This window comes from Budorcas taxicolor, chromosome 1, assembly GCF_023091745.1.
Source record: "Budorcas taxicolor isolate Tak-1 chromosome 1, Takin1.1, whole genome shotgun sequence".
NCBI classification, from domain to species: Eukaryota; Metazoa; Chordata; class Mammalia; order Artiodactyla; family Bovidae; genus Budorcas; species Budorcas taxicolor.
In genome coordinates, this window is record NC_068910.1 from 10,036,272 (window position 1) to 10,055,818 (window position 19,547).

The 19,547-nt window shown below is 57.4% G+C and overlaps 2 protein-coding genes across 3 annotated transcripts in view; both read left to right on the plus strand.

The window, feature by feature from the left end:
- BSN (bassoon presynaptic cytomatrix protein) overlaps positions 1 to 1,250 on the plus strand; it is a 70,920-nt gene extending 69,670 nt beyond the window's left edge. Inside the window, exons 7-10 of the mRNA XM_052643517.1 lie at positions 1 to 75; positions 203 to 302; positions 816 to 947; positions 1,202 to 1,250. The exon at positions 1 to 75 is cut by the window's left edge and continues 716 nt beyond it. Coding sequence (XP_052499477.1) covers positions 1 to 75; positions 203 to 302; positions 816 to 947; positions 1,202 to 1,242 — 348 coding nt within the window. The 3' untranslated portion in view covers positions 1,243 to 1,250. The remainder of the gene's footprint in view (positions 76 to 202; positions 303 to 815; positions 948 to 1,201) is intronic.
- A 9,533-nt stretch (positions 1,251 to 10,783) lies between these two features.
- On the plus strand, positions 10,784 to 19,299 carry APEH (acylaminoacyl-peptide hydrolase). 2 transcript variants are annotated; one of them, XM_052636744.1, is made up of 22 exons: positions 10,784 to 10,816; positions 10,892 to 11,024; positions 11,487 to 11,613; positions 11,991 to 12,078; positions 12,179 to 12,254; positions 12,344 to 12,507; positions 12,674 to 12,811; positions 12,907 to 12,998; positions 13,081 to 13,121; positions 13,207 to 13,328; positions 13,759 to 13,819; positions 14,910 to 15,007; positions 15,469 to 15,520; positions 16,389 to 16,477; positions 16,916 to 17,054; positions 17,547 to 17,630; positions 17,718 to 17,798; positions 18,146 to 18,234; positions 18,345 to 18,535; positions 18,645 to 18,747; positions 18,840 to 18,946; positions 19,040 to 19,299. In XM_052636744.1, exons 1-22 carry the CDS (start codon positions 10,805 to 10,807, stop codon positions 19,143 to 19,145), a joined length of 2,193 nt encoding a protein of 730 aa, XP_052492704.1. In that variant the 5' UTR covers positions 10,784 to 10,804; the 3' UTR covers positions 19,146 to 19,299. The 2 variants fall into 2 exon arrangements, with proteins under 2 accessions (XP_052492704.1, XP_052492712.1); XM_052636752.1 differs by lacking the exons at positions 10,784 to 10,816; positions 11,487 to 11,613 and having other exon boundaries at positions 10,894 to 11,024.
- Positions 19,300 to 19,547: the final 248 nt, after the last annotated feature.

Below are 19,547 nucleotides of genomic sequence, written 5' to 3' on the forward strand. Positions count from 1 at the left end.
TCTGCTGCCAGCCAGCCAGCAGGGAAGCCTCAGGCAGGCCCTCCGACAGCCACAGGCCCCCAGCCGTCAGGACCAGTAAGTAGGGCTCCGGCACATGGATGCCCTGCAGGGTGGATGCTGGGACAGCAGCTTGGACAGGCCCTGGGTTCCAGGCTGGGCAGAGCGGATGGGCAGTAGCTCAGCTGTGTTCTGTGTTTTGCAGCCACGGGCAGAGCAGGCGAACAGCTCTAAAGGGACCGCCAAAGCGCCCCAGCAGGGGAGGCCTCCTCAGGCCCAGCCACCGCCAGGACCTGGCCCTGCAGGTGAGCCTGCCTTTGGGCACCCTTGGCTATGACCCAGAGTACCTGGGCTGCCCTCTTCCTACACTGACCGGGACCCTGAGCTTCCCCACACTGCGTGCCGTCACTGGTTCCTGAGAAGTGCCCAGCAGCGCTGCAGGCCTCCCAAGCAGAAATGAGCCTGGGGTTAGAATTAGCCAATGGGTCACCAGCACGGGGGACTTAGGGCCCAGGCAGCTCCGAACAGAGAGCCTGGAAGGGGCTGGTGAGCACAGTGCCACGATCTAGCTCCTTATTTTCCTCCTCCCTCCTCCCTCTTCTCGGCTGTTCCCTTCCTTGCTCCTTATCGTCCTCAACTTCTTTCTTTTTTCTGCTTCTTCACACCCCTTTACTTCCTGTTCTTACCTTCCTCTCTTGATTTCTCCATCATCCTCCTCACCTTTCATTGCACAGGGCACCTGTGTTGCCATTACTTGCCTGCTCAGACTGAAGAGTCGGTCCAGGCATGGCTCATGATGGTGGCTCCTTTCCCCCTAGGTGTGAAGGTTGGAGCCAAGCCTGGAGGGACCCCAGGGGCTCCTGCCGGCCAGCCAGGTGCCGAAGGGGAGAGCGTGCTCTCCAAGATCCTTCCCGGTGGGGCTGCGGAGCAGGCCGGCAAGCTGACGGAAGGTAAGCAGTGCCTACAGCCGGGTCTGGGTGGGCAGTGCTCACGGGCCCACCGTGGCAGAGTTCGGGTCTGGGGAATGCTTCCAGGCTGGGCCACCTCGGCACGGGCCAGCCCGAGGGCGCGCCTGCTGCTGCCTAGTTATCCTCAAGGCAGTCCCTGCCCCTCGGGCCGAGCTTGGCTTTGCACCAAATGGCCTTGATTAGGAGGGTGCCTGGCCCACTTTCCTGACACCTCTCTCCTTTCTCCTGTGTCACAGCTGTGTCTGCTTTTGGTAAAAAATTCTCCTCCTTCTGGTGACCATGCCCTGCAGGGTGAGTATGAGCCTCCTGTACCCACCTTCCCCTGGGAAAGGCCTGAGGCACTGGCCGTGTGGGAGGTCTTCTGGGAGGAGCATGGTCTTCAGCAGCGGGTGATGCGGTTAGAGCTGCAGTGGGTGTAGGAGGAGGAAGGGGAGGAGGGGCCCTGTGCACAGAGGGTCTATACAGTAGAGATCCCCAGCAAAGGGAGGCCAGGGCCAGCTTCCCTTTGTCCTTTTCCAGCACCCCCAGCCCGTGACAGGGCTCTGAAAGCTACGCGTTGACATTAGGTTGTAGCGGGGGGTTCCACAGGGTGCAGCTCCTCCCAGCCCTCCCTTGTGTATACGTCACAGGCTCTTGAAGAAATGAAGGGAGATGATATCATTGCTGTGGAAAAATCTCTGGAGCCAGAGGCCTGGGCGCAGCTCTGGACTCTGCGTATAACAGTGAGTATCAGGACCAGGCTGGGCTGGGCAGAGGAGGAGGTGAAGGGCCCAGGCCGCCGACCCAGCTTCTGCAAGTGTGAACTAGGAGGGACCTACGGGAGCTTCCTTCAGCTGGGACAGGCCCAGCAGCCACCTGGAGGCAGAAACAACTGAGCTGGCTGAGATGACTCAGGTAGTAACCTCAGGAAAGGGCCGGGCAGAACCAGCTGTGCCCCACAACTGGGGCTCCATACACTGGGCGCTGATTCCAGAGCCCCGTCTCTGAGGCCTAGCGCTGGTCACTTTGCTCCAGATGTTCAGATGAAGCTGGAGTCCCCAAACCGTGTAGAGTTAGCAGTCTTCAGTGTGACGTCAAAATAAAATTGACCTCACAGTTGCAAGAGGGACATGAAGAATGAGCGGAGACGTGGATGGGAGAGGGACAGAGTCAGGGAGGACACCCAGACAGGAGTCTCAGCTCCAGACCAGGTCAGCCCAGGAAGAGAGCAGAAAGGCCTCAGGAGGGGGGCCCTGGCTCTTGCTGGGCTGTGGTGATCAAAGCAGGATCAGAAGCTTGGACCTAGAGCCTTCTCTGGCCCTGGCCTTGCCTCCAGGCAGGCAGGAGGAAGTGGTACCTCCTGCAGGATGGTGGGGAGGGTAGGCTGGCTGTCTGCATTGCTCTATGCAAAACCAGGGACCACCTCCTCACATTCCATAGCCTTGGGGTCCTCTTCCTACCCCTCCTTTGCCACTTCTGCTTCTAAGAGTACAGAGGTATGGGTGCTTCTCACAGTGGGCAGGCATGTGTGTGGCAGGGCCAGGCGCTCAACAATCAAATCACAAGGGAGCCCTGGGACCAGCGAGGCCTTTGCCCAGGCCTGGCCTGCTTGTAGGAAGGAGTGAGATCGAAAGGGTTACCTGTCTCTGGAGGACCAGTGGGGAGACTGGAAAGGTCCAGTTCCCATCCATTTATTCAGTAAGTATTTGTCAGGTACAAGTAGGTGCTGAGCCCTGTTCTGAAGAGTGCTGAGGATCTAGCAGAGAACAGGACTGGGTCCCTGCCCTCTGAAGCTGGCAGCCTGTTAAGAGGGGCAGAGAAGAAATAAGTTTGAAAAAAAATGAGATGAGAAGGTAATTTCTGGGATATCCCTGGAGGTCCAGTGGTTAAGACTCTGCACTTCCAATGCAGGGGGTGCGTGTTTGATCCCTGGTCAAGGAACTAAGATCCCACATGCCACAGAGCATGGCCAAAAATATTAAATAAAACGAAATTGAGTCCTTAAGTAAAAAGAAAATATTTTTTAAAATGAGAAGCATATGAATCTATAAAAAAAGTCTTTAAAAAAAATAAAAGGAATTTCTGAAGGTTTTAAGTGTTCTAAAGCCAGTGAGGCAGTTGTGGCTCAGAGGGGTCTACACTAGAGAAGGTGGTCAGTGACAGGTGAGGCTCAAGCAGGGAGAAGAGGCTGCTGTGGAATGGGCCCAGGTGAGGGAATGGCAGCTGCAGAGCCTCCAGTGAGACAGATAGACTTCGGGGACAGACAGAAGGCCAGCACAGCCAGAGCCATAGAGGAGGGGAGAGATGTCCAAGGGTGTAGTTGGAGGAGCCAGCTGGGCTGGGCTTTGCAGGCCAAAGTGGAGAGCCCAGAATTAGTTCTAAGGAGACTACAGCGCAGCACTCCAGCGTTCATCCCACCTTCACCCCCAGGGCAGCGGACTCCCTACCGCCTTCCCGCTCCACCACATGTTTTCTCTGAGTTGCCCTGGAACAGAGGTGAAATGGGAAGTTGTGCTGAAGGGAGAGGAGGTTGGGGCAGCTCGGGACCAGGCCCACGGCAGGATCTGCCTTGGGTGTAGGGCCAAGGCTGTGTCACTGGGGAGCGAAAGGAGCCACTGGCGTGGCTTCATCCCATGTTCTGCCCCGTGACGCGCATGGGCCACTGAGGCCACTGACTGTGGACTTCAAGGGGTCTCCCTCAAAGCCTGACATCTGGCTGATCGGGCCAAGTGGTCAGCGCTGCTGTGAGTGTCCATCTCCTGGTGCCTTTTGTGGAGATTTCAGAAGTGGGCTGGGAGAGGCTCGTCATTTTAAACAAAACCGCATCTCCCTCATTCGTTTTTTAAAAAATTTTTTAAAAATAAGTTTATTTGTTTCAAGGTTTACAAATAACAAAGGTGCACCGTGTATTTAAAATTGCCATTATAGGTGAGAGCATGCATGCACAGTCATTTTTGTTTGAGTAATATTTGTAATGTAATAGATTTTAAGATGTGATAAGTGAAGGAGCTGGCAGAGATGAATGTGCCGAGCAAAACCACAGCTGTGTATCTTTTAAAGCACATCATGGCTTTAAGTACCATGTTGTTAAGGATTCTCATGAAGTGCCATTGACTGTACATCAAATCAGAGTACTGTTTCTTCAGTGTTATTGTTTTCAGAGCCACATTTTGTTGCTTATTTGCTAGTATTAATCAGTCAAAGGACACCATTCTTTTTTTTTTTGGAAACCAAAGCTGTCTCAGAAATGGCCGATTTAACTTTACAGTAACAAAATAGCACAACACAGACTCTCTCAATACAGATAAATTCACACATACTGGAGATTATATATAATAGACATATATGAAGCAACTTGTGTTAAAGAAGTGTCCCTTTCTGGCCAACCTGATTCTTCTTTCTTCCTGACCTTCTCTTTATGAACTCAAACCTGCCCCAGTACCCATCTCCTCCGCCTCAGTGGGGCTGGGAGCCCGTGGGTGCAGAGGAGCCAGGCCATCAGCCTGTGGCCAACAGCTGGAAGGAGGGCGGGCGGGAGGCAGCTGTTCATGGTGCTTGACCAAATTTTTCTATCTTTCCTTTTTCCCTCCCTCCTTCCTCCTTTTCTCCTCCAAGCATCTACAATCTGACAAACCATTGGCCCAAAGACTCACACGAGGTGGGACGTGGCTGTCGGGCCTCAGTTGAGGACAGGATGTTTTCTAACAGCAGCTGCCAGGGTGAAGCCTGTGCTGGTCACGTGGGACCACTGGACCCGGGTACCCGTGACTGCCTTCCCAGAGACCCTGCTCTCCTCCGGGCGCCACCGTCAAGGCGCAGCCATCAGTGGGAGGGAGGAACGCCCTCTGGAGACCCTGCCACATGGCAGTTTTGCTGCTCTGCCCATAGCTGCCCTCCGCGGCCCGGCCGGCCCGGCCTCCAATGCGTTATACACAGAGTTGGGGCGCACGCTGCCTGTTTTTGACGGATGCTGCCCTCCCTCCACCATGCCAGAAGTTTTTCCACAGCCTTGGAGAGGGGCTTTGACCGAGGGCTGGGGGCCCCAGGCTCCGTTTCCTTCACATTCCAGCTGGCCCAGATCCCTCCGTGGCCACAGGGGCCTGCCCTCCCCTCACCCTGCCCTCTGGGTGACACTGGAGCAGGCGTCCACATGGCTAGCGTGGGACTGGGAGAACTTTACAAACGTTAGGACCTAACACTGTCTCATCGCTGAAATCAGAGGCCATAGCACCGAAAAGCAGCGTGGGCACCGGCTGAGGCTTCTCCCAGCCTGTGGGCGGCCGCGTGCTAGCACGCCCGCCGCCGTCTTCAAAGCCATTCCCCTGAGTCATCATGAGCATCCCAGCGGCCCCTCCACTGTCTCCACCAGCCGGCTCCTCGTTCGTACACCTGGGGATTTCTTTTGATTTCAAGAACAGCCTTAATCATTTCAGTTTGATTTAAGTGTATACCTCATAAACATTGTTCTTTCGTTTCTCCCCCCACCCCTCCTTTCTCTCTTCCCTCTCTCGGCTCACCTCCTTGCCTCTCCCCTTCACCACCACCTTGTGACTGATGGTTTGGTCTCCTCTTTGCTCTGCCCCTGCTCAGCACAGGGAGAATGTTGACTAAGAAGCAATAGTGGGCAGCAGGCCACCAAGAGCACAAGCCCAGGGCGGGGTCTAGGGAGGCCCCTCAGCCCGCCTCTGTTTACCGTGGAACTCCAGTCCTTCTTAAGCCATCACCAGTGGACGTGCTCAGAGCAGAGGGGCCAGGGCTTCTGCCAGCCGAGCGAGGGAAGGGCCCAGGGCCCTGTGCTGGGGTGGGTGGTGCCGTCCAATCCACCCCAGTGGACTGGGCAGGGCTCCTCCCCGAGGCCCTTCCGTCTGGGGCCTCCATTCATCTTGGGCACAGCCGCAAGTCTCATCTCTAACGTTCTATGCAATGAAATATAAACCCTCAAAGACAACTGTTAATATTTATTAAATTCCGTGTTATGTATAAGGAGTTAATTGCAAAGATGCAATTGAGAAACTGGATAGATCAGCTCATATCCGACCCCTCGCTCCCCTCCCGCTCCCCCACTCCCACCGTGTGTGTGAAGTTCTCAGTCTGTGGCATGTTCGACCTGTGGCAGGACTCGCTGCTGCCAAGCAAGTCACCGCCGGTCCCGCAGCGGAGCATGCACAGCTCGCAGCCTCTTTGCACGATCTCATCCATTTTAAATGCTCGACCCTCTTGCTTGGAGTTCTTTTTGTCTCAGACCCCCTCCTTCAGGAGTGCTTCTAGCTGACTTCTGCACGAGCTAGTGAGGACAGCCGGAATTGCTGCCTGAGCATGCCAGGCCACGGGCCCGGCAGTACAAGGCCCCACACACCCTGCGGGTTTCTCTGACCAAGATGTCTCTGGGGAGACACGGTGGGAGCCCACACAGGATGTGTGCACGTGAGCATTTGGAAGATTGGCTGTGGGATTTCCATCTGTAAGTTGTCCCCCGCCATTACCCTGGCCCTGAGCCAGAGACATCTGGCTGCCCCTTCCCAGCGGGGCAGTGTTCGAGGGCAGAGCTGGGCTGCCTCTGCAGCCAGAGAGACAGAAGCCAAGAGTGGGGACTGCCTGTGTCCTAGGACCCCAGCTCCTGACTGTGCCTGCTCTGTGCCTCTCCTCTGGCTTGTAAGCTCCAGGGTCTGTGAGCCAGGAGATCTAGGCCAGGACCGGAGGCCAGAGGGTGCTCAGGAAGGGCTGGACCTTTGCATTTGTGGTGTGGACCGCTGGCAGTGTCACTTTGCATCATAGTGGGTGTTCCCATAGACAGTGTCTTCAAGCGGAGATTTTTGGGGAGCATCTCAATAACAAGACTTCCAGAAGGTCCTGTGGTGACACTCTCTGCATCTGTCCCCAGGACCTAAAAGCCCCACCAGCCCCCATCTCTGGAGCCCCAGCATCCCACTGTGCATGACTGAGCCAAGCATGCAGCAGGCACCCGACCCCTCCAGGCCTGGCCTTCCTCCAGAGTTTGCACCATGCATTTCTCAGGGGTCTGCATTTCTCCTTTCCAGTAAGGTCTACAAGCCCTTTCAGAGAGGGATCCTGACCCACCTCTGGCAGCTGTGGATGAGATAGGAGGCTGTTACCCCCTTCATTGGGCCCAGGTCCCACCCTTCTGGATTTGGGCTTCACCCATCCAACCAGACACCTGCCTCATTGCAGACAGCAGGCCTGGGCTATGTGAGGCCATCTGGGCAAGGGCTAAGGGAGGCCATCATCTGGCCCCTCTGACCACCCAGGGCCAGGTTTTTGTGAGGTGTGCCTAGTGGCTGGATACGTATGTGAGGGACTAATGCAGTGAGCCTCCCCACAGAAGGCCAAGGGGCGGGTCCAGAAGCGGGGAACAGGCAAGGAGATGACAGCAGGCCAACCTCCATCAAGGCTAGTTGCAAGGCTAGTTTCTCACGCATTGACTTTTCAGCAAATCTTCTTTCTGGTCAAGCTCTCTGAGCTGAACATTTCTGACATCTGCCACTCCCCACCCCCCAACATATCCACAGGACACATCTGTACCATCACCCCCTTGTGAAGGTGGCTGGAGCAGGCCTCTGGGCCACAGGCGTGCTGGCCCTTGTGTAGATACAGCTGTGACTCCAGGGACCAGAGGCTGGGAGACCAGCGTTTGATGCCTTGGGTGCTGGGGAGCACCAAGCACATCTCCACACAGGCAAGGGGATGTCTCTGGAGAGCAGTCCAGGCCCTCTCTATGCCCTCCCCCGCCCCAGTGTCATGAGTAAGGGCACTGCCTCCTCTACTTCAGGGCCCAGTGCATTCACAGCAACAACCCCCGCCCTACCATCGCTTAGTCCTTGGGAAGAGACTGCGGTCTCGGGGCCCATGGTGAGAGGCAGCAGTGGCAGCAACTATGTCCTGTCTTCTGGAGCCTGTGGGGAGTTTTCCAGGCCAATCCTTTGCCATGGCAACAAGGCCCTGGCCTGTTGGCCCCTCCCTTGCCCTCGTGCCCCCTCCCCCCACTCTGTAAATACTTGTCATCATGGACTCCGACAGGGTCAGAGGGACAGGCCTGACCAACTGCAATGCCTCAGAGACATCACTTCTGTTCCCTGGGTACCAGCAGCCCTGGTGCGTGTGTGCTGGGGGGCACGGGAGAGCCAGGGGAGTCGTGAGGTTATCGTGCGTATGCGCATGTGAACAAGCGTGTGAGTGTGTGTGTGTGCGTGTCTGCCTCACTCGGCCTCTGGGACCCAGTAAGCCCGTCCTCTCTTCGAGCAGCGCCCTGGAGGGCGGTGGCCGCCCCACGCCTTTCCTCTGCTAGCTTCTATGTCTTGTTTTGGCTCCCCCCCAACACACGCCTTCCCTCTGCCTCCCTTCTTTCCTCTCTTCCCTTCTTTCCTTCTCTCCTTTCTTTGAGGGGGGAAGAGTGCTGTACAAAGTCAAACAAACAAGTTTACAGTTGTAAGTGCAATGACCCGAGTCCTTCACGTGACCTTGTGAACTGTGTGCCGTCCTCCGTGCTCTGTGAGAACTCGTGGTACTTCAGTGTCCCTCCCCCTGTATTGTGACAAGGTAATTCTGTGGTATCAGAATAAAAGGACTTGATATAAACAACCTACAGACTGTCTCTGGGATGGTTTCTGAAATGGGCAGGCACAGACAGAGGAATAAATCCCCCAACTGTGACAGCCCCGTGTTTTCACGGTTGAAGGGAAAGGATGAGAAGGCAACGATGCGGAAGTACCAGCAAGGCCAGGGCAGAGCTCACAGCAATCTGGCCAAAGACAGTGGGTCCCTCCACAAAGGCAAGTTTAATGCTTGAACCTGGAGAGAGCAGTTAGTTCACTGGGCAGACTTGTTAATATATATTTTTTAAGTTTTTTAAGTTGGGGTTTAATTACTTTATAGTGTTGTGTTAGTTTCTGCTATACAACAAGGTGAATCAGCTATATGTATACATATATCCCCTCCCTCTCACCTACCCTGCCTCAAGGGCAGACTGTTGAGGGTACCTCCACAGTCTGCGAGTGTCTGGGGTGCACACTTTTCTGAGGCCTGGTTCCTGGGGACCCAAGTGAGCAGGTGCTGCCCCCTGGTGCCGCCAACAAGCCCTACACCTGCCTGCCTTGGCTGTGTCCACTCCAACCCCCAAACTCTTGGGGACTACTAGATCTTAGTCCTTCCCCAGACTAGGAAAGCCTTCTTTTCAAAGTAACCCTGAGTTTCTAGAAATGTTTAAAAACACAGATAAGTGAAAAGAGTATCAGCCTCACCTCTGGCCTTCCTCAAAGTTAGTATCTTGATGCATGTCTTTCCTTCCTGTGTTTTCCTTTTTCATTTTAAACAGAGCCAGAAAGACACAGCAGTTCCTGTTTTCCAGCATTCTGTTTATTTCTACATGTTCATTCCAGATACTTAGATGTTCATCCTCCAATGCCCAGCCTCCAGAGAGCTGCACCATGAGTTTACAGCCAGGCTGCTGAAAGCGCCCTCAAAGACAGGCACTATGTTCCCAGTTTTCCTGTTGTAAACAATGCTGTAATGAACATCCTCATTTCCACCTTTCCACCCAGATGGGTGGCTGGGGCCACTCTTTCTGCTCCCAGTTCTGGCCTTAACAGGCCTGCACCTATGGATGCTCACAAATAAGTGGCCTCAGAAAATGGAAACTGTTTTTACCTGACTAGTCTGATGGGGAAGGGGAAGCTGCAGGCCAGTCAAGTGGGATCTGAGTCACAGGCAAGGCAGGGCACAGGGACCCAGGGTCCTGAGGGAGCCAGGGTCCTTGGCTCCAGCCAAGCTCAGGAGACATCCATTGCTTCTGGTTTGACTACTGGCCAGCCTCTTCTGCCATGGTAACCTGCCCTGTCCAATGCCAGTGTCCTGAGGGAGCCTTCTTGCCCAGGTTTCTCATTCCACAGGAAGGACTCTGGTTCTGGGGGGAGCCTGTACCCACCAGGCCCTCTGCACCCAAGAACTTGGGCTGAGGCCTGGGAAGGCAGACAGGCTCATGCGCTCATCCACGTGCCACGGAGCAGGGTGGGGGAGGGCTGGAGGGGCAGATAGCTTCTGGGGAAGGCTTGGTGTCCGATAAGACCTGGCAACACCCTGTGTGAACTTTGTACCCGCCCTTTGCCATAAGCCCAGAGCTCTGCATTCTACCAGGAGCACACCTCCACCCTTCTTTTCTCTTCGGCCAGAGAACCCCCTGCAGAGCAGCGTCTGGTGAATGTAAGCCTAGCAATAGACCAGGAGGTCCCGACAGCCAGCCTCCGGGCTGCGGGAGACCCCAGCTGGGGCTGACTTTGGCTTGCATCCCGCCTCTTAGGCTCTGCCCCTCTCCTCTCGCTGGACTCGACTTTACCCTAGCTGGGCTCAGAACCTCCCACTCCGCACCCCCACCCCCCCCCCCACCCCCACTCCCGCGTCTTCGAAGAGTCCTCGGTCTATAGTCTGGCCTCAACCCCTCTTCTCGTGGGCCCTGTAGTTACTCGCACACTTCGCCCCTCCATAAAGACCAGCGCCTTTATTCCGTCCCCTCCCAGTAATAGGCGAGGACTTGGCCCACCAGAGCTCGCCTCTCATCAACCTAGCCCGCCCCGAGAAGCTGGCTTCTTTCTGGGAGATCCCTGCTCTTCCCCCGCAGGACTCCAGCGACCTTAGCCCCTACTTGTTCCTTACAGGCCCTTCCTCTTTACCAACCATCGAGGTCCCGCCCCCCTGGCTAACCGTCCTCGCCCATTCGTCGAAAATCCCGCCCCTCTCACTTCACTGCCAGCCCGTGGCGGAGGCGGGCTGGGCCTCTCCGGGCTCCGCCCCTGGAGCCTCACTTCCGGGCGCCCGCAGGCCCCGCCTCGCCTTGGCGGCCCAGAGCCACCATGGAGCGGCAGGTGAGGGATCGGCCCGCGGTTCCCGTGGTCTTTGAAGCCCGGGCCGGGCCTGACCCTGCTGTGTCCCCTGCGCAGGTGCTGCTGAGCGAGCCCGAAGAGGCGGCGGCGCTGTACCGGGGCCTTAGCCGCCAGCCCGCGCTGAGCGCCGCCTGCCTGGGCCCAGAGGTCACCACGCAGTACGGGGGTCGCTACAGGACGGTGCACACTGGTGTGTGTTTTGAAGGGAATTCGGGGAGAGGAGGGGGACGTGGAGGGCTCGCTGTCTGACGGTGCACACGGGTGTGTGGAAGAAGGCCGTTCTTGAAAAGTGGGTGTGAAAGGGTGCCTCCCCAAGAGCCCCGTGCACACAGGTGTATAGGGTTGGGGTGGGACTACCTAGAGTATTATGAGCTGGTGCCCATGAGTGCAGAGCGTGGGCCTTGTAAGGGCTACCCCCATCGTCCTATCCCACATGCACCCTCAAGGTTCCAGGGTGGATGCTAGGAGCAGTAATGGTTTCTCTCCTGAGATGTTGTCAGCTTAGGCTCTGGAGCCCTAGACCTGAGCTGGGTTCGGGTGTTACTCATCCTGCCCCCAGAATATCTGGAGACAGATTGAGGGAGGGGGTGCTGGGGAGGGGAGCCCATGCCAGGACTGGTCAAGTTGAGCAGTCTCACGCCTCTCCTCGCAGAATGGACCCAGAGGGACCTGGAACGCATGGAGAACATCCGATTCTGCCGCCAGTACCTGGTGTTCCATGATGGGGACTCAGTGGTGTTTGCAGGGCCTGCGGGCAACAGTGTGGAGACCCGGGGGGAGTAAGTTTGAGGGAGGAAGCTTGTGCGCAAGGCCCCAGCCATCTACAAGCCTTTTCTGAAGGCCTACCATGGGCCTTGGTGTGGGTCTGACCCAGAAGGGAAGCCTGGAGTCAGGTTCCTGCTCCTTAGGAGTTCAGGCAGCCTCTAGTGACATGGTCGTAAGCGCTGGAGGCCTGCTCCAAACTTGGGATGGAACTAGAGGCCCTGCCCCAGGAAGCGGAGGCAGGCAGCTTCTGTGACAGGACTAGAAGGGCTGCAAGGGTGGATGTGGGCTGGAGCCTCAAGAAACTTGTCTAAGAGGTTGACCAGTAAGGGGACTGGATGGGCTGTCACTGGGTGGGAGGTCATCCTGACCCGCTATCCCATATCGTCCTCAGGCTGCTAAGCAGAGAATCTCCTTCAGGCACCATGAAAGCCGTGCTGCGCAAGGCTGGAAACACTGGGGAGGAAAAGCAGTTTTTGGAGGTGAGTCTGCACAGGACCAGGTGGTGGGCAGCTGGGGGTTCTGTCCCACCGATGAGGCTCCTGTTGGAGGACAGGCAGCCTGATTACCAGATGTCCTCAGGTCTGGGAGAAGAACCGGAAGCTCAAGAGCTTCAACCTGTCAGCGCTGGAGAAACATGGGCCGGTTTACGAGGATGGTGAGGCAGCCGGCTGGTGAGCAGGCAGGGTGGCCAGGAGGGGCAGCCGTAACCCTGAGCTCCCCCTGATCCGCCTTCCTTACACCTAGACTGTTTTGGCTGCCTGTCCTGGTCGCACTCGGAGACACACTTACTATACGTGGCAGAGAAGAAGCGCCCCAAGGCTGAGTCCTTCTTTCAGACCAAAGCCTTGGACATCAGTGGCAGTGATGATGAGATGGCCAGGCCGAAGAAGCCAGACCAGGCCGTTAAGGTGCTCACGGCCGTGGCCAGTTGGTGAAGGCTCCTCCAGGCAGCCCTTGAGCTCAGTGGGCTCTCTGCCCACACTGTGCCTACCAGAACCAGGGAGGCACTGGCTTCCAGGGGGCAGGGCAGGCTCCCACAAGACAGGCTGGGCATTGAGTGTCTTGTGTTCTCAGGGGGACCAGTTTTTATTTTACGAAGACTGGGGAGAAAACATGGTTTCCAAAGGCACTCCTGTACTCTGTGTGCTGGATATCGAGAGTGGCAACATCTCTGTGCTTGAGGGGGTCCCTGAGAGTGTGTCCCCTGGCCAGGTTAGTGCTGACTTGGCCTGCATCACTCCTGGAGTCTGGGGCCCCTGCCTGAGTGACTGCCCGTGTTCACACCTGCCCTGTGGTCTTGTTTACAGGCCTTCTGGGCCCCTGGAGACACAGGTGTGGTGTTCGCAGGCTGGTGGCATGAGCCCTTCCGGTTGGGCATCCGCTTCTGCACCAATCGGAGGTGAGGACAGTCGAAGGTGGGGGGCAGGGTGCCTTGCAGCTCAGACTGGACTTGAAGCTGAGTGTCTCTCTGGTGGTTCCAGGTCAGCCCTGTACTACGTGGACCTCACTGGGGGGAACTGCGGTACGTGCTAGCACCTGCCCGTGCTTTACTGACACACACTGGGCCCTGGCAGCCTGCACGATCCTCACATTTCTGTCTGGTCCAGAGCTCCTCTCGGCTGACTCTCTGGCTGTCACTTCTCCCCGGCTGAGCCCGGACCAGTGTCGCATCGTCTACCTGCAGTTCCCATCTCTGGTCCCCCATCAGCAGTGTGGCCAGTTGTGCCTGGTGAGCTGGGGGGAGGGAGGGGAGGGGGAAGGTCAACAGGAGGAAGGGATGGTGGATGAGAGCTGAAGAGTCAGTTTTGACTCCCCACGAGCCCCTTAGTGGACCTCATGTCCTGGGTGCAGCGATGGTGTGAGCTCCACCTGGCCTTCTTTCCAGGCAGGGCCTAGAGGCTGAGAGTGCTGTCCTGGGACGCTCTGTACAGTCAAGACTCACCACTTGGAGAGCATTCTCTGTCTACAGGAATGCTTCTCATCTGCATGTGCCTGGGCTCTGCAAGGGGCTGGGAGGTAGTGCGCTCTGGGCCCCTCTCCAGATCTCTGGTCCAAGTCACTAGAAAGGAGATACATCAGGCTCCTCTCAGGTCCTCGCCTTCCTGCCCTGAGGGCACTGCCAGTCCCCTGGTGGGCCTAACCGCCCTGTTGTCTTGCAGTATGACTGGTATACCAGGGTCACGGTGGTGGTGGTGGATGTCGTGCCTCGGCAACTGGGAGGTAAGGGGTGTGTGGCGGGGCGGCTGCTGCGGAGCCTGCAGCTCTGTTCTCTAGCCATCTGTTCCCCTTGCTCGGGGCCAGCCTCCTCAGCTCTTCCATCCTGAGTTCCTTCTGAAGTCTCCCCTTCTGCCGGACCACCCCAGGTTCAGCTGCCACAGCGGGTGGGGCCATCACCATCGGGCATGGTTCTGACAGAAGGAAGTCACTTGGACCAGAGCTGAGACGGTTTCATTCAGGCTGCAGCCCATAGACCTTTCTTGTCCTTCCAGTGACTGATTAAAGCCCCTGCTCCTTCACGGGCTCTCGGAAAGTACACTAGGTTGGCAGGTCCTACCCCCAAGGGTGAACCCCCACCCCAGTGTTCGTCCAGTCCAAGCCCTTGAGGCAGCAGGGTCTCCGGGAGGGTGGCTCTTGGCTGATAAGCTCCAGTTACAGTCTCAGGCGCTCAGAGCTCCGCTTGGGATCCCAGGCTATCCCAAGGATGTGAGGGCTGAGTCTCCTGCCTTCTCGGGCCACCTGGTCTGTTCCAGGACACAGGGACAAGGGATGCTCTCCTCTTCCTCTCTCTGGGCTACAGGGATGCAGCTGGTACGAATTCTGGCTCTGCCCCCTACTGGCTGGGTGTTCCTGGGCAGTATCCTGATCTTCTGAGCTTCCATTCCTTTATGTGAGGGGGAAGGGCTTGTCCCTGCTCTTTGCGGGACTGTAGTCAGGGTTAAATGAGTGATGATACTAGAGGGTAGGATTTATTTAGGCCCCTGGGCCAGGCAGTCAGCTAAGTATGGTAATGGACAGACAGGTGTTACCTTGGTTACAGCATCTGCTCCTACCAGGGGCCCAATAAGAGCAGCTCACAGGAATGCCAGTGCCTACTGTTTCTCTCAGGAGCTCCTAAGTTCCCCATCTCCTGGGCCCTCAGAGGCCTCTGCCCTTCAGCCCACACTTCAGGCAGCTCCTCATCACCTCAGGTACCAATGTGTGGGGCCCCAGGTGAATTCCCCAGCAACCCAGCCTTCCTTATAGTCTTGCTGCCCCCCGCTCCCCACCCCCTCCACTCTTGGACGTGGCCCCCAGCTCTCTGCCTTTGCAGAGAGCTTCTCTGGGATCTACTGCAGCCTGCTGCCTCTGGGATGCTGGTCAGCTGACAGCCAGAGAGTGGTTTTTGACACAGCTCAGCGCAGCCGGCAGGTAAGGGGCCCCGACTGTATTGAGAGGCAGCCCTTGACCAATCCCCAGGAGCGGCAGGCCTGGGACATCTGGGGGACACAGGGGCTGCCATGGGGGTGGACCCCTGAACACCACCATATGGGGAGTTGGTGGAGGTGGGACAGTGGTTTCTCCCCAGGGTTGAGCAGGGACACCGTAGTATGCCAGACTCCTTTGGGGTGTGATATCATTGGGTCCTCAGGGTAGCTGGAAGGAGCTCAGAGGCATTCCCTCTCCTGCCCAGGGTCACTCACCACGTTGTGATGGAACTGGGATTTGAACCCAGGTCCCCAGGCCACACCTACTGTTCTGAGTAGCTGTCGCCGTAGTCACTCACAGATCTGGGCTGGGCCCAGGGTCCCCAGGAATGTAGAGAGGAGGTGGGGGCAGGACCCAAAAGGCCCTAGGATGTGGTGCCAAACATGGCCTCCCCTCTGCTTCAGGACCTGTTTGCCGTGGACACCCAGACGGGCACTGTGACCCCTCTGACGGCTGGTGAGCAGGGCCAGGGAGAGGGACCAGCCAGGCCAGGGGAGGGACCGGAACTCAAGCACATGGGGCTGCAGCAGCGCTCGCGTCCACTCTGCACCACTGACTGTCCCGCAGCCTCTACTGACAGCTTTGAAGACCCTGCCTCTGCAGGACCCTCAGCCAGCCAACAGACTGCCTCCCCGCCTCTGCCTGCCCTCCCCGCCCCCCGTGTCCTGGCACTGCTCAGCACAGCCCCCACCTGGCTCCTCAAACCCACACAAGTCTCTCTGGCCAGGATTGGCCAGAATCATCCTCTGCACTCTTCAAACCTCAGGCAGAGGCACCTCTGCTTCTCCAGTGCCCAGGAGAAGCCCTGGGTTGGCTCCTTCATCTTCCTTTTACCCAGGCCTGATGATCCTGCCCCTAAAATGTTTTTTGAGTCCTCCACCTGCCCAGGCCGTACTCACCCCTCCACAAAGCTACCAAAGTGTTGTTCCCAAACTTTCATCATACAGTCCCCGGCTTAGGAATTTTACTCTCCTTGGACCCCACTGCCTAGAATCAGCACCTCACCCCCACCCCCATTCTCCTGGGCCCAGCTGCCACCTTGCAGACTACAGTCATCAAAGGGTGGGTGGATGTACCATGGGGTCTGGTGTGTCACCAGATCTGGCAGTCACAGGGCACAGCCGCTGGATGGGTGGGCTGAGAAGGAGGCTCTCCCGGAGCTGTGTGCAGTTGGCTGTCATTGGCTGTGACATCTCTCTGTGGGCATCCCTTTGCTGTTCAGGGAGGAAGGGGCACCTGGCTTTAAAGTCGCCAGTCTGGCAGTTCTGGCTCTGCATTTAGAGGCGGGGGGTGTGGAAGTAGTGGTGGCCTCTGCCTTCTCCAGGCGGGTCAGGTGGAAGCTGGAAGCTGCTCACAATTGACCGGGACCTCATGGTGGCCCAGTTCTCCACGCCCAGCCTTCCCCCGTGCCTGGTGAGTATTGGTGGCAGGGAGGGACCAGGAGGCAGGGATTCTGTGCAGGCAGAGTTCCCAGGTCAGGGAACTGACCCAGGTCTTGACTGTGGCTGGTCAGTTCATGAGCAGCCAGGATGTCGACTCAGCTCAGGATAGTCCATGAGATCTGGCAGCATGGGGAGGAATGCCTGAGCTGAAGTTTGCTCCGTACAGAACAGGGTGCCTGGGAAAGTGCTCAGTCCTCTGGCGTAAAATAGCCTAGAGGCTGAGGAGGGAGGGGTACCTCTGTGTGGTTGGGTGAGTGTCTGTGTATATACCAGCTTACAACAGGAGTCCATGCCGTGCCCTCTGGAGGTGGGCAGACAGCCCAGTAGAGCGAGGGCTGTCCATGCTCACAGTGGTAGGAAGGCTGGGAGGCAGCCAGGCCACCTGTGACCCACTCTTTTACCTTGGCAGAAAGTCGGGTTTCTGCCTCCTGCGGGGATGGAGCAGGAGGTGGTGTGGGTGTCCCTGGAGGAGGCGGAGTCCATTCCTGACATCTCCTGGAGCATCCGGGTACTACAGCCACCCCCAGAGCAAGAGCATGCGCAGTATGGTGAGCTGGGTAGGGGCAGAGGGACACCTTCTCCCGGTTCCCCAAGCACACGGCATCGGTGGTCACCTTTCCCGTTTTCCTGTCTCACATTTTGGAGGGGAGGGTTTTGAGATTGTCTCTAAGAGCTACTCCTCTGCTCCTCTTGTGGACGATCATGGGGAGTAGTGTCCAGGCATCTAAGCACCTGCTCTGGGCATCATCGGGCCACGTCATCTGTGGTGGGATAGCAGAGCCCAAAGAAGCCAGGTGTACGCGAGGCCTCTGTGACCACACGTCCTCCAGAATGCTGTCCCTGCAGAGAACAGGACTCCCCAACCAGGGAAGAAGGAGCATGAATGAGCCCCCTGGGGTCTATGCATCACAGTGTGGGCTACCTTTGTCCAGCCTCTGTGTCAGAGGTCAGCCCCAGACCTGCAGCTACAGTGGAGGCTTTAGCTGGCAGAGCCCCAGGCAGTAGCCCTGGGTCTGCTGACTGCTGTTTCTCCCCTGCAGTTGGTCTTGACTTTGAAGCGATCCTTATCCAGCCCAGCAACCCTCCAGATAAGACCCAGGTGCCCATGGTGGTCATGCCCCATGGTAGGTAACTGACCTAACATCCCCTGCCCTTCCTCTTCACCCCTCCTTAGCTGGCTATTTCACCCTCTGTCTGTTCTCTATCTGCAGGGGGACCCCATTCATCCTTTGTCACTTCCTGGATGCTACTCCCAGCCATGCTTTGCAAGATGGGCTTTGCAGTACTACTAGGTGAGGGAGCAGGGCCCTGAAGCTCTGGTGGGGCCATGGGGGTGGTCATGGGGTGGACCTGGTTGGTGCAAGTGTTGTGGGTACTACCCTTGTCTCCAGGCCTCTCTGCAGTCCTGAACTGGTAATCACTATCAGAAACTGCCCTGGCCCAGCCTCAGGCTCCGTGGACTAACTTGGAACTCCCATGAAAGGGCATGTGGCCACTGGGCCATCTCCGACCTCTTGGCCCCTTCTCCTGGCGTCTGAGGCAGCTAGCCCCAAGGCCTAGTTCACATAGAGGGGAAAGGGTATCCAGGGCTCCAGGAATGTCACTTGATCACCCTGTCTGGTCCCTCCTTGGCTTCCAGTGAACTATCGTGGCTCCACGGGCTTTGGCCAGGACAGCATCCTCTCCCTCCCTGGCAATGTGGGCAGCCAGGATGTGAAGGACGTCCAGGTAGCAGGGACTGGGGCTTCTGGACAGGTTGGGAGGATAGGACAGCAGGGGTGTGGCTCCATTCAGCTGGTCAGGCTGCTGGCCGCAGCATGATCTGCCCCACCCTGTAGTTTGCAGTTGAGCAGGTGCTCCAGGAGGAACACTTTGACGCAGGCCGAGTGGCCCTGTTGGGTGGTTCCCATGGTGGCTTCCTGTCCTGCCACCTGATTGGTCAGTATCCCGAGACCTACGGTGTCTGTGTGGTGCGGAACCCTGTGATCAACATTGCCTCCATGATGGGCTCCACGGACATCCCTGACTGGTGGGTGTGCACACAGGCCCCTTCGCCCTTCTCCCCTCCCCTCCATATCCTCATGGAGCTCCCGAGGGCCCCAGCGCTCCCGGGCCTGCATTAGCATGGTGTCTTGTAGGTGTGTGGTGGAGGCTGGCCACCTCTACAGCAGCGATTGCCTGCCAGACCCCAGCTTGTGGTCTGAGATGCTGAACAAGTCACCCATCAAGTACACCCCTCAGGTATGGAGCCCTCCTCGCCTTCCCACCACCAGTGCACCACCAGTGTGTCCAGGGCCCTGGGCCCTACTCACCACTGCTCCCTGCATACTTAGGTGAAGACACCAGTGTTACTGATGCTTGGCCAGGAGGACCGGCGTGTGCCCTTCAAGCAGGGCATGGAGTATTACCGTGCCCTCAAGGCCCGGAACGTGCCTGTTCGGTGAGTGCATGCAGCAAGACAGCCCTCGCAGCTGGTAGGCCGGTGAGCAGCAAAGGTACCTCGATCCTCACACACTGCTGCTCAATCCCCCAGGCTCCTGCTCTATCCCAAGAGCACCCACTCACTCTCAGAGGTGGAGGTGGAATCCGACAGCTTCATGAATGCTGTGATCTGGATGTGTACGCACTTGGGCCACTGAAGCCCTGCCCCTGGGCATGAGCTGGGTGGCATATGCCGCACTGGGCTCTTGGAGGGCCCCAGGGTCTGGCAGAGTGGCAAGAGGCTTCCTGGTCTCTGGACTTCATGGACGGGTGAACCGAGGAACATGGGCTGCATACTCATAATAAATGAAGACACAGAGTCTGGTTCCTGCTGGTACTTTGTACCAAGCCACCGCTAACCCCAGCCCCACCCTTGGGGTTCAGAGACTGTAGGCCCCTGCGTATGGTAGCCATCAGGTTGGCATCTACCTCTAGGGTGAGAGGGAGGGGGCAGTGTGAGGGGGACATTGAGAGGCTCAGTTGTCACCTGTCCTGGCCGAATACTCCACCAGGCGAGCTCCCTCAGCTGCAGCCCCTTGTGTTAGAAACTGCTCTATACC